The sequence below is a fragment of the Delphinus delphis genome, chromosome 4 (genome assembly GCF_949987515.2).
Source record: "Delphinus delphis chromosome 4, mDelDel1.2, whole genome shotgun sequence".
NCBI lineage: Eukaryota > Metazoa > Chordata > Mammalia > Artiodactyla > Delphinidae > Delphinus > Delphinus delphis.
Window position 1 is genome coordinate 66,713,422 of NC_082686.1, and position 18,396 is coordinate 66,731,817.

General features: G+C 33.9%; 1 protein-coding gene across 5 annotated transcripts in view; it reads left to right on the forward strand.

The window, feature by feature from the left end:
• STXBP5L (syntaxin binding protein 5L) overlaps nucleotides 1–18,396 on the forward strand; it is a 360,323-nt gene that overhangs the window by 222,872 nt on the left and 119,055 nt on the right. For all 5 annotated transcript variants that reach the window (XM_060010734.1, XM_060010730.1, XM_060010732.1 and 2 more), the window contains exons 17-18: nucleotides 1,124–1,296; nucleotides 4,225–4,350. In XM_060010734.1, the coding sequence (XP_059866717.1) occupies nucleotides 1,124–1,296; nucleotides 4,225–4,350 (299 nt within the window). The remainder of the gene's footprint in view (nucleotides 1–1,123; nucleotides 1,297–4,224; nucleotides 4,351–18,396) is intronic.

Sequence of the window (18,396 nt, forward strand, 5' to 3'; positions counted from 1 at the left end):
GACAATCATTTTGATAATATTGCTGTATTCACTACTCCATAATTACACTTTTTGTAAGCAATTGTTTTTAATCTCAAAAATGCTTATTTTTACATTGAAAAGTGAATGTTTATGTTATAAAATAGATTTTATTTGAGCATTGAATGCAGTCATAAAGTAATTTAAAAACATTTTCAGCTTTAAAAAAAAAGGGTGTGGATCACCTTTTTATTCCAGTATAAATTATCATATGTTTTTCATTAAGCAATTCTGACCAAGCTAATGAAATTATATAAGAGCTAAACTAATGAAACAAACAAAAATATGGAATTTATTTTGGAAAATTTATACTGAAGTAATTCAAAGTCAAGATTGAATGAAGGTTTTTTAAAGCTAAGAAGCTTTGTACAAATAACAATTTGTGTGTTGCGTGTGTGTGTGTTTTTACAGACACACACATCCAATTTAGTTTCTTTCATTGGAATAACCATGACCAGTTTCTCCTTTTATTTTATCATATATGGAATTGTAATTTATACTTTATCTTAAGGAATATTTATTATACAGAAAATTTATCTCCACTGGTAGGTATTTTCTTATAATTCTGAAGAATTAAAAAACATTTTAAGGACTTCCCTGGTGGCGCGGTGGTTAAGAATCCGCCTGCCAATGCAGGGAACATGGGTACAAGCCCTGGTCCAGGAAGATCCCACATGCCGCAGAGCAACTAAGCCCATGTGCCATAACTACTGAGCCCGTGTGCCACACAACTGCTGAAGCCCACGTGCCTAGAGCCCATGCTCTGCAACAAGAGAAGCCACCGCAGTGAGAAGCCCGCACACCACAATGAAGAGTAGCCCCTGCTCGCCACAACTAGAGAAAGCCGTGCACAGCAACGAAGACCCAACACAGCCAAAAATAAATAAATTTATTTATTTTTTTAATTTACATTTTTTTGTGAATGCCACTGAATATTCTATATAATTTATTATTTAATTCAGTTTGGGGTATCTCAACTTTACTATGAATTGAACTAATTAATCTGAAAAAAATAATGAATAATTACTGAAAGAGTACCAGATATTTTAATGTGATTGTTATGAAAATCTAGGTTAAATCAAAACTTGATTTTTCTTTTTTTAAGTCATTAGAGGTACGACTTCAGTGTGATATTGAAGATATTATTACGCCAGAACCAGACACAAGTCCTCCATTTCCTGATCTCTCATCCCAGCTTCCTTCTTCAAGGAGTCTTTCTGGGAGCACTAACACTGTGGCTAGTGAAGGAGTAACGAAGGATAGTATCCCATGCCTCAAGTAAGAGTTGCTACCAAATTTTAAAACAATTTTACATGTTAATTGTATCATTCATTGAAACTGTACCAAATAAAATCATCCTCCTCTTTTATTAAGTTGTTGTCAAGTGGTCTACAGTCCACCAAGGGGTACCTTTGTCTTCTTTTTTTGGAATATCTATGAAGAGGGCACAATATTTCCATTCTTCATTACTAATTAATATATTTCCTTCCCTGACCGACCCTAAAGAAAACATAGCTTTGATAGAATGGGAAAACGTTTGGCAGAGCAGAAACTTGCCACTTGCCTGGTACTTCTCAACTGATAAAGTATTTTTAGGGAACGTCTTCAGCCTTCTTGTAATCCAAAAGTTAAACCAAGTTTACTACAAGAATACTATGTCAGAAAAAAGGCTTTTTTTCTCTCATGGTTACTAGGATATTGCATAATATTTCTTTCTCTTTTTTCAACTGATACTATTTTGTAATAAACTGCATTGTCTCAGTATATCTAAACAAATTTAGTGTCATGCTCAAATAAAACTTAAAGTTAATCAAGCCTATAGTGATGTTTATCTTGTTTTTATGCTTTCTGGTAATAGGGTACAAAAGAATGTAGTTTCCTTAAGTTACCACTTACTGCTTCTACATCGTCAAACCAAATGTTTCTAGTATTAGCTGGTTGGAGAATTTAGCCTAAGCAAGGAATTTCTCTGAGCCTCATATGAAACTATCTGAGTCTGCTACTCAAGAAACTGTGGATAACTAGTTTCCTCATTTCCTATAAAAACACTTATGGGAAATTTAAAGATGAGGTTTCAGGAGAAAAATAAGCTTACCATACAGTTAGCAGTTGCTGTACTTTTGTAATCATTGCTTCTGCCCCGCACCCCAAATTTTTCTTGTGAAATTAAAAAAGGAAGTATAAGTAGGCATTACTGAGAGGAAAATCTATGAAGGGGAAACAAAATCATTAAACTTTAGCAAATGGAAAACTTTCATAATGTTATAATTTTACACATTTAATTTTTCCTTCATATCACTTTGCTTCACTTAATTGATTTATATTAAAATGAAAGACAGAAAGAGAACAAAAAATTAAACAAAGCTTAAGAAAGCACTGTAGATTTATTAGCTAAGAAGACCCATCACTAAAGTGGGTCCTGCAATGACCTGAGTATTTTTCTATAAAATTTAAAAAATATAAAAGATAGGGATAAAAGAGAAAAACCAGTAAAATCAGCAGAAATCTGAAAGTGGAGATGAAGTAAATAATACCATGTGTTGTAGCATTTAATGCAGACTTGTAAAGTAGTAGTGACAATCTTAAGGATTATCAAGAGAACCAAGGGGATTCAGTATAATCCTCTATGTATATAAGCTCCAAAGGACCAAGCAGCAGAAGTGTATTATTCTTTGAGTTACAGTATATTACAAGTGGTTCTTGAGTTGCATATAATCTATGCTTTACTAAATTATATGTTGGCATCCATCCCTAAATGACTTTCCTTTGCTGGATTTAGATATCCATATATATAAGCTAATAAATAAGCCTTTCAATACTGCCAGCTCTTCATTTTTAGCAATATTACAATTCTTATCAATATACACATGTTTGTGCAATTATCTGATTTTCTTTTGACTTTGTATGAGGTCATCATAGGCCTCATTAGGAGGATGAGACTTAAACCAAATGTAGATGAGGGAGTTATCTGAAGAATATCTGGTAGAAAAGTATTCCAGGCAGCAGGAACAGCTAAAGCAAAGGTCTTAAAGTGCCTGGCATATAAGGAGGTCAGTGTAGCTAGAACAAGGAAAGGATGGTGGGCAGTAGAGGACAGGTAGTAGGAGATGAAGTCAGATGGGTAATAGAGGGCAAATTATAGGCCATTGTAAGGACCTTGACTTTTATTCCTAATTAAATGGGGATGATTATAGGGTTTTAAATACAGAAGTGATATGATCAGACTTAAATTTTAAACTGGTCACTTTGGTCACTATGGTGAAGGTAGATTTGGGGATGGAAGGGAAAGGTAAAAGATGGGAGACCAATAAGGAGGCTATTGCACCTACCTAGAGATAATGTTAAGGTCTGGCAGATTCAGCAAAACAGAAGAAAACAAAACAGAACAGGATACACTAATTTGAATTTCAGAGAAACAATGAACATTTTTAGTATCAGTATATCCCAAATATTACATGGGAAATACAGTAAAAAAAAAAACCAAATAAACAAAATAAACCCATTATTTATTGTTTATTTGAAATTCAGATTTAAATGGATATCCCATATTTTTATTTGTCAACTGTAACTAGGATGGTAGCAGTACTAAAGTATTATAAAAAGTGGTCAGCTTCTGCATATATTTTGAAGGTAGCACCAATACATTTGATAATTGGTTGGATGTGAGATATGAGATGCAAGGTATAAGAATATTAGTCAAGGATTACTTTAAGGTTTTTAAACTCAATAACTAGAAGGATAAGAGCCGCTATCAGCTGGAATAGAGAAGGATGCAAGTGGAGCAAATTCATAGAGAAAGCAGGAATTCAGCTTTTGAATATGTTGAACTCTTAAGTTGGGTGGTAGATTAATGGTCATAGTTTTTATTGTTATGCATTATAACTTACATATATGTAACAAATATTATGTAAGAAAAATAAATAATAAAAATAATTAAAAATACTACTATCACAAGAGAAAAAGGAACTGATGAAAGCCAGGTGAAGTTGTGGATCTGACTGAAAAACTACTTAAAGGAAAGGCTAAGAAATCACAAGTGTCTTGGTTTATTTTGAGACACCTAGAGAAGATACTGCCTACCTGCATAATGTCCTCAATGCCTGGTGTTGTATATTTCTGTAGGAAGATTTGTTGTAAATTCTGAAAATAAGCATGAACATACGTATTTGAACTGTATATGATGCAATTACTTTTTCTGTTTTCTAGTGTTAAGACACGACCAGTGCGGATGCCTCCAGGGTATCAAGCAGAACTTGTTATTCAGTTGGTCTGGGTGGATGGTGAACCTCCACAACAGATTACTAGCCTTGCTGTAAGCTCGGCATATGGAATGTAAGTAGTTAATAGTCTTCTAATGTGTACTGTTTATCTGATATGTTTGATATATTTAAATGTTTCTTTTAAAATACTTAAGTGAAATCCTAAAAATGGAAAGAAGCCCTTACCTGGATTTTTATTAGATTGAAAATGGTACTAAGAAAAATAATAATTTAAATATAAACTGTGATTCTGTGTTCTTTCTTGATGTCAAACTTTAATAGTATCCCCACTTTTAATGTTGTTGGGAGGTTGTTAGGATGTTAATACACTCATACATGTTTGTTTGTTTGCTTTGTCTTTTCTATCCTTTCCCTCCTTGTGTTTCATTTTGGATACTTTCTTCTGACTTGTCTTTAAAAGTTCACTAATTCTTCAGTGCTGTCTAATCTAATGGTAGATTGACTCATGGAGTTCAATTTCAGTTATTTTTTAGTTCTAGACCTTCCATTTGGTTCTTTTTAAAGCTTTCTGTTACCTTCTTAAATTATCACTCTTGTCTTTTATTTCCTTGAACATGTCGAATATAGTTACTTTAAATATGTGTTTGATAACTCCATAACTGGTTTCTAACTTAGCATTTGTCTTGGTTTTTGGTCACATTATATTGTCTTCATGTAACCTACGTTTGCTTTTTGATTTTGTTTCCGTTTTGTTTTTTTTAATTCAAAATTATATGAACATTATATACTCCCATATATATATATATATATATATATATATATATAATAGAGAATATTATAGAGATAATTTGAGGTTCTAAATGATGTTATCATTCTCCAAAAAGTATTTTTCATTTCCTCTGACAGGCTAAACTGAGAGTCAGTAGAAAGTGCAGAACAGCATAATCCAGTCAGACATCCTGTCTTTGAAAGTTGGATTGTATTCCCTTTAAAAGCTAATTTAGTTCTAATTAATCCTTATTCCTAGGTTGTTGCCCTGCATAGAAGTTGTACCAAATTCTACTCCCACCAGCAATGTTTGAGAATACCTGATTCCCTACAACCTTTCTAACAATAGTATATAACCAAACTTTTAATCCCTGTCATTTTAAGTAAAAGGGAGTATATTATTATAATACTAACACTTCCCTTGTATCTTAAGTGAAATTGGACATCTTTTTCTCTATTGTGACATTTCTGTTTCTATTCTTTGTCCATTTTTTGGCAGAGTTGTTGTCTTTTAGATTTGTGAAAAATATTTACATAGTAAGTAAGTTAGCTTTCTCTGTGATGTAACCTATAGATACTTTCCTTTCTTTTGTTTCTTTTATGACTTTGTTTAGGATGGTTTTTTCCATGCAAAAATTTAAAAATTTTTAATTTAATTTTTAAATTCTATTTTTTTCTTTTATGGCTCTGGATTTTGTGTCATACTTAGAAAAGCCTTTTTCACTTCAAAATAATGAAGAATATTGTCTTATATCATTGTTTCTTTAATATATTTAAGTCTTTATCTAGAGTTTATTTAGGTATGAGGTATGAAATAGGGATTAAACTTTATTTCTTACCTGATGACTAAGAGTTATGCCAATACCACTTCCTGGATATTTCATCTTTCCCCTCTAAATTTGGAATCATCTTTTATCAAATAATACATTAAAATATATATATATTTGGCTCTATTTCTATACTTCCCAGTCTGCCCCTAAGCTAAGTCTCATGAGCTCTAAGAGAACTCCTTGAAGCCAGCTGAAAGGGTGAATACCTGAAGAAAACCTGTGTTCCTAGAATTTGGGGTGGGGGTAGATGTATGTGAATATGATATTGGGAGCTTGCTTCTTGGCTGAAAACTTCTTTGGTAGGAAAGCTGGCAGGAACAGTCCATGGATGAGGGGAGGAAAGGAAGGGAGTGTGGGGACAGCTGATAATCCCATTGTTTGATATGGCAAGAAGATATGCTTATCTTTTAACCCGGGTAGTTATCACTGAAGTTGGCTGAGCTCAAGCCATTTTCAGGGTTCCCTACTTAGAGACTGACCTACAAAGGCAAGGCAATGCCAAAATTAAGAGCTATGAAGGTGTATTGCCAGGTTCAGGAGCTGAAGGTTGTTGGAATAAGTAAGTCAGGTAGAGAGCATATTTCCCTTATAAAGTTACTGTGGGGTTGACAGTCATTACAAAGCCTCTGAAGAACCTACACTTGTATGAGAAAGCTTGGACGCCTGCCTCATAGATACTCTCAACTGCCAAAAAACTCCAGTTCAATTGGCTATCCATGTATATTCCACCAAAGTTTTAGGAAATAAGTAACAACAGTACTTATTTTCTTTCTGAGAACTTATTCCTCTTTCTGAGAATTGTGAAAGAAAAAAATCATATTCCTCTCATTTTATGAGGCCAACATAACCTGATGTCAAAACTTGAAAAGGGATTGGATCAAGATGGCAGAGTAGGAGGATGTGGAACTCATCACCCCCCACAAACAACTCAAAAATTCACCTACATGTGGAACAAGTCTCATGGAACTGGAAACTGTCAGAAGAATTCCTATACAACTAAAGCTGCAAGAAAGATTTCCATGTAACAGGGTAGGATGGAAAAAAGTCATAGGGTTGGGACCTCCACCCTGGGTAGGGAGCTGAAAGGTTGAGAAGGTCTGCACCTGTGGACCCTTACCCTGGGGGCTGAGTAGGTCAAGCCACAGACTGGAATTCCCAGTCCTGGGGCCCTACACAGAGGAGACAAGCCCCTTTGGCTGTAGATAGAACTGCCTGCCAAAACTGAATCAAGAAGAAACAGATAATTTGAACAGACTGATCACTAGAAGTGAAGTAGAATCTGTAATTAAAAAAACAAAAACAAACAAACAAAACAACCTCCCTGCACAGAAGTCAAGGACTGGATGGCTTCAGTGGGGAATTCTACCAAAATTACAAAGAAGGACTTATACCTGTCCTTCTCAAACTATTCCAGAAAATTGAAGAAGAGGGAACACTCCCAAATTCATTCTATGAAGCCACCATCACCCTGACACCAAAACCAGACAAATATACTACAAGACAAGAAAATTATAGGCCAATATCACTGATGAATATAGATGCAAAAATCCTTGACAAAATATTAGCAAGCCAAATCCAACAATACGTAAAAAGGATCATACAACATGATCGAGTTGAATTCATTCCAGAGTCACAAGGATGGATGGTTCAACATACACAACTCAATCAATATGATACACCACATTAACAAAAGGAAAGACAAAAACCATGTGATCATCTCAGTAGACAAAGAAAGAGCATTTGACAAAATTCAATATCCATTTATGATAAAAACTCTCATCAAAGTGGGTGTAGAGGGAACATATCTCAACATCATAAAGGCCATTTATGACAAACCCACAACTCACATAATACTCAATGGTTAAAAGCTAAAAATTTTCCTATTAAATTCAGGAAGAAGACAAGGATACCCACTCTCACCACTTCTGTTCAACATAGTATTGGAAGTTCTAGCCACAGCCATCAGGCAAGAAAAAGAAATAAAAGGTATCCAAGTTGGAAGGGGAGAGGTAAAACTGTCACTATTTACAGGTGACATGATACTCTGTATAGAGAACCCTAAAGTCTTCACCCCAAAACTATTAGAACTAATAAATGTATTCAGCAAGGTCACAGGATACAAGATTAATATGCAGAAATTTGCTGCATTTCTATACACTAATAATGAAATATCAGAAAGAGAAATTTTTAAAAATCCCATGTAAAATTGCATCCAAAAAACAAAAAAAAAAACCCTAGGAATAAACTTAACTGAAGAGGTGAAATACCTATATGCTGAAAGTATAAAACATTGATGTAGGAAATTGAAGATTATTCAAAGAAACAGAAATGTATCCCATGCTCTTGGATTGGAAGAATTAATATTGTTAAAATGGCCATACTACCCAAAGCAATCTACAGATTTATATGGAACCAGAAAAGACCCATAATTGCCAAAGCAATCCTGGGGGGAAAAAACAAGGCATACCCTTCCAGATTCTATACTATACTACAAATCGACTGTGATCAAAACAGTGTGGTAGGGCTTCCCTGGTGGCGCAGTGGTTGAGAGTCCGCCTGCCGATGCAGGGGACACGGGTTTGTGCCCCGGTCTGGGAAGATCCCACATGCCACGGAGCGGCTGGGCGCATGAGCCATGGCCACTGAGCCTGTGCGTCTGGAGCCTGTGCTTTGCAACGGGAGAGGCCACAACAGTGAGAAGCCCGCGTACCGCAAAAAAAAACAAAACAACAGTGTGGTATTGGCACAAAAATAGACATATAGAACAATGGAACAGAATAGAGAGCCCAGAATAAACCTACACACCTATGGTCAATTAATCTATGACAAAGGAGGCAGGAATATACAATAGAGAAAAGACCGTTTCTTCAACAAGTGGTGTTGGGAAAGCTGGACAACTGCATATAAAACAATGAAATTAGAACATTCCCTCACACCATATACAAAAATAAACTTAAAATAGTTTAAAAACCTGAATGTAAGACATGACACCAAAACTCCTAGAAGAGAACATAGACAAAACATTCTTTGACATAAAGTGTAGCAATATTTTCTTTGATTAGTCTCCCAAGGCAAAAGAAATCAATGCAAATGTAAAAGCTTTTGCACAGCAAAGGAAACCATCAATAAAATGAAAAGACAACCTATGGAATAGGAGAAAATATTTGCAAACTGTGCCTCCAACACGGGGTTAATATCCAAAATATACAAACAGCTCATACAACTCAATATCACACACACACACACACACACACACACACACACACACACACAAAGAATCCAATTTAAAAAATGGGCAGAAGACCTAAATAAACATTTTTCTAAAGAAGATGTACAGACAGCTAACAGGCATGTGAAAAGATGCTCAACATCGTTGATTATTAGAGAAATGCAAATCAAAACCACAATGAGTTATCACCTCACACTAATCAGAATGGCTGTCATCAAAAGGTCTACAAATAATAAATGTTGGAGAGGATGTGGAGAAAAGAGAACCCTTGTACAGTGTTGGAGAAAATGTAAATTGGTGCAGCTGCTATGGAAAATAGAATGGAGGTTTCTTAAAAAGCTAAAAGTAGAACTACCATATGATAAGCAATTCTACTACTGGGTATATATCCAGAAAAAATGAAAACTCTAATTTGAAAAGATACATGCACACCAATCAATGTTCATAGCAGCACTATTTACAATAGCCAAGACATGGAAGCAACCCAAATGCCCATCAATAGATGATTGGCTTAAGAAGATGTGGTACATATATACCATGGAATATTACTCAGACATAAAAAATGAATGAAATATTGCCATTTGCAGCAACATGGATGGGCCTAAAGAATATTATGCTTTGTGAAATAAGTCAGAGAAAGACAAATACTATATGATATCACTTGTATTGTAGAATCTAAAAAATATACACACGAATCTATATACAAAACAGAAACAGACTCACATACATAGAAAACAAATGTGTGGTTGCCAAAGGGTAGAGGGAAGAGGGGAGGGACAAATTAGGAGAATGGGGTTAACAAACACAACTACTATACATAAAATAGATAAGCACAAGGTTTTTACTGTATACCACATGGAATTATACGCAGTATCTTGTAATAACCTATAATGGAATATAATCTACAAAAAACCCAAATTACCATGCTGAAACTAACACAATACTATAAATCAACTATAGTTGAATTTAAAATTTTTTAAAATTAAAAAATAAAAATTTGAAAAAAGCATTACAAAAAGTGAAAATTATAAGTCCATATCATGCATGAACATAGATACAAAAATCCCAGCCAAACTATAAATAAATATAGCAATAAAAATATCATAATCGAGTTTGGTTTTATACCAGGAATGCAAGGTTTATTCAACATTTGAAATGAATCAGTGTAAATCATCACATTAATAGGATAACGTAGAAAACCATAATGATTAAGCCATAGATGAGAAAAGCAAAATAAACATTTACTAACAACTAAAACAAGAAGGGAATTTCTTTAGTGTGATATATGGCAGCAAATATTATTCATACTTAAAAATGTTAAAAGCTTTACCTCTGGGATAAAAACAAGACAAGGATGACTGCTGTGACCACTTCTATTTTCATTGTACTGAGAAAGGTAAATAAATCAGTCGTATGGATTGGAAACAAAGGAAATGTAAAAAAAAATCATTTAGCAGATAAATTATTAGAATTAGTAATTGAGTTTAACAAGGTTACTGGATACAGAGTCCAGGTAAAAAATAGACTATATTTTCATATACTTACAAAATAGTTAGAAACTAAAATTGTATAAAGATTTCATCTACAATAAAATAAAAATAATAAAAGATCTAGGAATAAATCTAATAAAAGATATTTAAGACTTCTACCCAGAAAACTATAAAACTTAAGATAAATTTAAGAACCTAAACCATGGAATGAAAAATTCAGCAGTAGTGTAAAGATGACAATTTTTCACAAATTGATCTATAGATATACCAGAATACCAATATAAATTTCAGCTGATATTTTCCCTTCTAAAACGTACAGAGAAATGCAAAGGGCCACAACTAGCTGAGACAGTATTAAAGAAAAACAGAATTAGAAGACTGCTCTACTTGAAAACAAGACTTACTAAATAAAGCTGTATTAGTCATGACAGTGTTCTTATTGGTGCAGGATAGACAAATAGACCAATGAACAGAATAAAGAGCACAGAAATAGATACAAGCATATTTAGCCAAATTGGTTCTGCAGAGCAATGGAGGAAATGACAGGTTCCCTGCCACCCAATAAGTAGTACAAAGTCAATTGAAAAATTATATAGAAAAAATGAAATTTGACTCTTCCACTGTACACAAAGATTCTAGAAAGTGTAATAGGAGAGTTTCTTCATAATACTTGGGTTAAGGAATTATTTCTTAAACAGTACTCAAAAAGTATAAACCATAGAGGAAAACATTAAGAATTTCTTGGGGGCTTCCCTGGTGGTGCAGTGGTTGAGAGTCCGCCTGCCGATGCAGGGGACACGGGTTCGTGCCCCGGTCCGGGAGGATCCCACGTGCCACGGAGCGGCTGGGTCCGTGAGCCATGGTCGCTGAGCCTGCGCGTCTGGAGCCTGAGCTCTGCAATGGGAGAGGCCACAGCAGTGAGAGGCCTGCGTACCGCAAAAAAACAAACCAAAAAAACAAACAAAAAAAAGAATTTCTTGGAAAAAAATGCACAATTAAGAGAGTGAAATGGCAGGACAAGGAAGAGATATTTGGATTAATTTTATCTGACAGTGGACTCCTATCCAGAGTGTAAACAGAATCATCAATAAGGAAAATATAACTCAATAGCAAAAAATGCAGAAGAAATTTGAACAAACATGTCATAAAAGAGAGTATCTAAATGACATATATTTTCATATTTATATGAAAAGGTACACCATTACCATTGGTAATGTTGGTAGTGTTTGCAATGATATTGGGTATCAAGAACTCTCAGATGCTGCTGCTAAGAGGGTAAATTGGTGAATCTACTTTATAAAGTTGTTAACTTTATTTACTTCATTTTAGCATACCTATGTATGCATGCCCTACAACCCAGAAGTTTCATTTCTAGGTATATACCCAATGAAATGCAAGCACATATGCACCGAATGACAGTAGCATTATTTGCAATGGCAGTTTTATATTTATAATAGTCCCAAACTACAAACAAATGACCATCAGAGTAGACTGAATAAATAAATTGTATTATATTAATCCAATTGAATTCTACAGCAATGAAATGAATTAACTTCATTTATGTGCAACAATATTTTAGAAAAAAGTGAAACATTTATCAACAGCAAGCAAAACTGATTTTTGGTGTATGTAGGAAGTCAGATTTGGGGAGACGAGAGAGGAGCAAAAATCAGGAGATGCACAGCACAGCTGCTGGTAACATTCTATTTCTTGATGTAGTGGTAATTATTTAAGGTTGTTCACTTTCTGATAATTCATTGAAGTGTACAATTTCATTTATGTGTCTTATACTTGAATTAAAGAGTAAAATATAAAGTTTTTTTCAAATAATTGAGTAATTTTATTTCTAGAAATTTATCCTGTAAATATACTCAATATTTGAATGCAAAGTAATTTATAAAGGATATTCATTATTGTGTTGTTAATAGCAAAAGACTAGAAGCAACCTTGTTGTCTGTAACAAAATTCTAAGTAAATAAATTAGAGTATACACAAATATTTTGAAGCCATTTAAAAAACTAGCTTCCTATGAATTTATATAAATAATTACCAAAATATATAGTAAACTTTATAAAATCAAGATTCATGATATTATTTGCACCAGGCAAAATTTGTTTATCTGTAATATGCTATAAACATCCAGAATACATTTCTATATGCTATAAGCTCCCAGAATACATTAAAAATTTCTGTAAATTGATATGAAAAATAACCCAATCAAAAGTAAGCAAAGTATGTAAACAAAAGAAATACAAATGGCTAACAAACCTGAAAAGATTCTCAACGACACTAACAACAAGGAAAAAGAAAAATGAAATAACAAAATAGTGGTTTTTGCTTATTATATGAGCAAATTTTTAAAGATTACTAGTATTTTCTGTTAACAGTGTTAGAAAGTAGATCCTCACATATACATATATTTTATTTTTTTAAATAAAACTAAGCATATCTTTTGACTCTAAAAATCTAACCTTACTGAAATTTTAATAATTCCTGGAGACTGTCACTTATGCACAAAGTTTGTCGAAGGATGTTCTTTGCATCATTATATATAATAGCAAGATATTTGGAACCCATGTAAAAGTCCATAAATAGGAAGATATTTTTTTAATGTTACTTTTATACTATAGAATACAATGCAAAAGTTAAAAAACACAGCAAGGAAATACCTCTTAGACATATTTTAGTGAAAACAAGAAAGTTATAGAACAAATATCTACTTGTTAAAATATAGAAAAAGGCCAAGAGGATATAAACAAAACTGTTTGTGGAAGTAATCTGAAAAGGGGATTGGCATACAGTGGGTTGATTTAAGGGAACTTTCATTTTATAGTTATTGTTTCAATTTTTTAAAGTAAGAATATTTTCAAGTGTAATTTTTAAAACTTAAAAAAAAACAAGAAGAAATAGCACTATGCCTCTGAAAAGTACCTTCCTTTGGGAGTTGGGGATGTGAGGTGGTGAGAATCATCAGATATCAAAAATGACTATAAAAGCTTGGACCTTTGAAAATAATTACTCCCTAGAATTCAGGGGGAAAAATGCGCTACCCTCATTCAGTTTATATTCTAGTCAGGGTATTTAATAATGGAAATATTAATATACTGTGACTTGAAAGTCATTTAAAAGAGTAAATGTAGAAATTGATAGAATGCAGCAAAGTAACTGACAGAACAAAATGAGTGTAAAAAAGAGCGTGAGAAATCAAAGTCATTGAAGGAATCTTATGAGAAGATAAAGTGTGACTACTTCACTTTTATTCCAAAGATAAAAGGAATTATGTTGAGTCAGCTTTTCTATTATTATCAGCTCTTTCTCCTCCCATCATTTCCAGAGGATACAGAACCATGGAGCTTTGATAATTAGGCTTAGTGGAGAGCTCTGTTTTTTTATTTGTTTGTTTTTACTTACTAAGATAGTCTAGTATAGAGTTAAAGAGCATTAACACTAGAGTCAGATTCTTTGAGACTCAAATCCTAATTCTGCTTCTTTCTAGCTGTTGGATCTTAGAAAAGTTACTTAAGCTTTTTGTGCTCAGTTTCTTTTTCTGTAAAATGACAATAAAATGTTGAGAGGATTAAATAAATATATTAACACATATAAAGTATAATCTGTTAGGCTTAGAGCAGGATACACATGACATATTCAAAATAGAATAATTTGAGGAGTTTTTATAAATTGATTATTTATCTAGGATGTAGAGAAACAACATGAGCTAATGTAGTGTTCCAGAGCTAGAAAGAACAGTACTTTATTACCACCTGTCAAAGGATAACTCAGACATACTTAATTGTTACCACATTATTTACTTGAATACAAAGTAAACCAATATGTCGATTTTGTCTAATACATACAAAACAGAATTTATATACGAGAAAGGAGAAAGCAGAGAAAGAAAAACCACAGACACTTTCTAAATAATGAACTTTGCGTTTTCCATTAAAATGGTAATGGGTTAGCAGCTAACAAAGAGACCAGTCAGGGTATTTGCTGTTGAGCAACTGTATGAATCATTAACTAAAGCAGTTTTAGTTATATATGGCATCTCCAGAAGACCTTAGCTGTTTAATTTGTGACCTATATGTAAAAGACCTTTTCTGCATTATGTTTGTCATCATTTAGGAATACTTCCATCTGAAATATGCCAGGTCTGTACCATTTTTCTTGTTAGAATTTCTCAATTCCACCCTTTTGGTCAAACTCAACCCCCTCAGCTGACTGACTACGAGGGCCTCAGCCTCTTTACAAAGCAGATAATTTGTTGAATAGTGCCCCAGATCAGTGATTTTGTGGCAGCATTTAAGTACCTGGATATCAGACATCAAAGAAGGAGAAAAACATAAGGACAATCACAATTATTATAAAAAAGATTTGAAACCACTTGCTGTCCAATATCCTAGTTGGCCTAAGTCTAACCCAGAGAATAAGTCCCAAGGATTAGTGTAATCAAGTTTAGCCAACTGAGTAGCCCTATTTTCCCATTGATTACTGATTGTTCTACTCTTTTGAGCAATTTATCAAAGGTCAACTCTTAAGTCAGAAACTTTGCAAGATTAAGATTTTCCCCTCTTACAAGCTAGTTAATTAGCCTTGCCACACTTTTGTGTGTATAGTGACAGAAGACAGGCATATGTGTCAGAGACAAAGATAGTTTATTATTGATAGCAAAACCAGCAGCTAGAGCAACATCTTGCATCAGTTCCTGACCCTCAGTCCCAACATGTTAATATGGTGAGGAACAGAAGGTTCCTGCATGTGCAGTGGTATAACGAGAACGCAAGTTTTTAAAACTCAGATCTGAAAATAGTTCTGCTGGTGGTCTATCCATTCTCCCATCTAGAGAAAGAAACCTTATCTTTACTCTGGAATGTAAGAAAATCTTCTCTGGGGAAGAAAAGGAGAGGTCTTTATCTTTACTCCCTTGGAGTGTCTTCAGGAAGGGAGCTACCTCGAAGCCTGGGATGTCTGGGAACGTTATACAAACGTCCTTAACTTGGCTGTAAATGCCTTCACTAAGAAGACACGGAGGATTAACGGAATTATTCATGGAGAATGGTCTGCAAACAACAGTGTGATGTGGTACCTATTGTACATTGTTATTTAGGAATAATTTACTCAATTTGGTTATGTTAGTCTGTGAGGCCCTTAAAGCTTGAATTGTTTTACTTGCCATTTGAGTCTATGATCAGAGACAATTTGTAGATCTCTCCTTTTTCTTTAGGAATTTTTTTTTGCTGTAATAGAGATTCTTGTAAGAACCTTTGAAATCTAGGTTTGGGGGTATATTACCATATTGGACTTTTAATAAGATGTGAGTAACTGAGGGTTTTTCTCTGAACTTGGAAAGATAACAAATTTAAGAGTTGAAAAGTGATCTATATCACTGTGTATTTCTTAAGAACAAGGACATTCTTTTACAGCATAAGTATAGTACATTCCCAGAACAGAATCAAATCCAGGCTCTTACATCTTAGTTTTCATTTCTTAATTTCCTTTAATCTGGGATAGTTCTTCAGCATTTGTTTTTTTTTTTACTTTGATATTTTTCAAGAGTACAGACCAGTTATTTTGTTTAATGTACTTCAGTTGGAGTTTGTCTGATACTTTCTCGTGATTAGAATCAAATTAAGCATTTTGGCAGGTATAGCACAGAAGGCAGTGTCTTCCTTAGTTTGTCATATCAAAAGGCACTTGAAAATAGTTTATCCTAACATTAGTCGTGATAATTTTGATTGTTTGGTGAAGATGATGCCCACTAGGTTTCACCGTTATAACGTTATTGTTTTCCTTTGTAAATAGTAAGTAATTTATGGGGAGATTTGTGAAATTATGTAAAAATTTTATCCAAGTTTCACTCATTAGTTTTAGTATCCGTTGGTGATTTTCTAACTCCATTATTTCCTCTACATTTATTCATAAACATTTTACTGGTTAGAGAGTATAACCTCCTATCTTACATAAATATTTACTTATTCATTTGTTTATATCACTATGGAATCATGAATTTCTATTTTATTCAATGAGATAAGATCTGTTATTATCATTTGTTATTGTGATGCTCAAATTGTTCCAGATTCAGCCCTATGGGACCCTATCAAGATGGCTTCTGTGTCCTTTTTATACATACCCATCATTTTTTCAGCAGGTTCTTATTTTCTCGTGCTCCATAACATTTCATATTTATCTTTTTTTTTTTCTTTTTGTGACTGGTTTATTTTCACTTAGCATTATGTGCTCAAGGTTTATCCATGTTGTGGCATATTGCAGAATTTCCTTCCTTTTTATATTTATATATTTTTAATTGAAGTGTAGTTGATTTACAATGTTGTGCCAATCACTGCTGTGCAGCAATGACTCAGTTATACACATACATTCTTTTTCTAATATTCTTTTTCATTATGGTTTATCACAGGATATTAAATATAGTTCCCTGTCCTATACAGTAGGACCTTGTTGTTTATCTGTCCTTATATATAGTAGTTTACATCTGCTAATCCCAAACTCCCAGTCCTTCCGACCCTCCCCCTCCCGCTTGGCAACCACAAGTCCGTTCTCTATGTCTGTTTCTGTTTCCTAGGTAGGTTCATTTGTGTCCTATTTTAGATTCCACATGTAAGTGATATGATATGGTATTTGTCTTTCTCTTTCTGACTTACTTCACTTAGTATGATAATCTCTAGTTGCATCCATGTTGCTGCAAATGGCATTATTTCATTTTTTATGGCTGAGTAGTATTCCATAGTATATATGTACCACATCTTCTTTATCCATTCATCTGTCAATGGACATTTAGGTTGTTTCTGTGTTTTGGCTATTGTGAATAGTGCTGCTATGAACATAAGAGTGCATGTATCTTTTTGAATTATAGTTTGTTCAGGTATATGCACAGGAGTGGGATTGCTGGATCATATGGTAATTTTATTTTTAGTTTTCTGAGGAACCTCCACACTGTTTTCCATAGTGCCTGCACCAACTTACATTCCCACCAACAGTGTAGGAGGGTTCCCTTTTCTCCACACCCTCTCCAGCATTTGTTATTTGTAGACTTTTTAATGATGGCCATTCTGAATGGTGTGAGGTGGTACCTCATTGTAGTTTTGACTTGCATTTCTCTAATAATTAATGATGTTGAGCATCTTTTCATGTGCCTACTGGCCATCTGTATGTCATCTTTGGAGAAATGTCTATTAAGGTCTTCTGCCCATTTTTTGATTGTTTTGTTGTTGTTCACTGGTATGAGCTGTTTGTATATTTTGGAGATTAAGCCTCTGTCTGTACCATCATTTGCAAATATTTTCTCCCATTCTGTAGGTTGTCTTTTTTTTTTTTTATGGTTTCCTTTGCTGTGCAAAAGCCTGTAGGTTTGATTAGGTCCCATTTGTTTATTTTTGTTTTTATTTCTATTGCCTTGGGAGACTGACCTAAGAAAACATTGGTTCTATTTATGTCAGAGAATGTTTTGCCTGTGCTCTCTTCTAGGAGTTTTATGGTGTCATGTGTTATGTTTAAGTCTTTAAGCCATTTTGACTTTACTTTTGTGCATGGTGTGAGGGTGTAGTCTAACTACATTGATTTACATGCAGCTGTCCAACTTTCCCAGCAGCACTTGCTGAAGAGACTGTCTTTTTCCCATTTTATATTCTTGCCTCCTTTGTCGAAGATTGACTGTAGGTGTGTGGGTTTATTTCTGGGCTCTCTATTCTGTTCTGTTGATCCATATGTCTGCTTTTGTACCAATACCACACTGTTTTGATTACTTTAGCTTTGTAGTATTGTCTGAAGTATGGGAAAGTTATGCCTCCTGCTTTTTTTTTTCCCTCAGGATTGCTTTGGCAATTCTG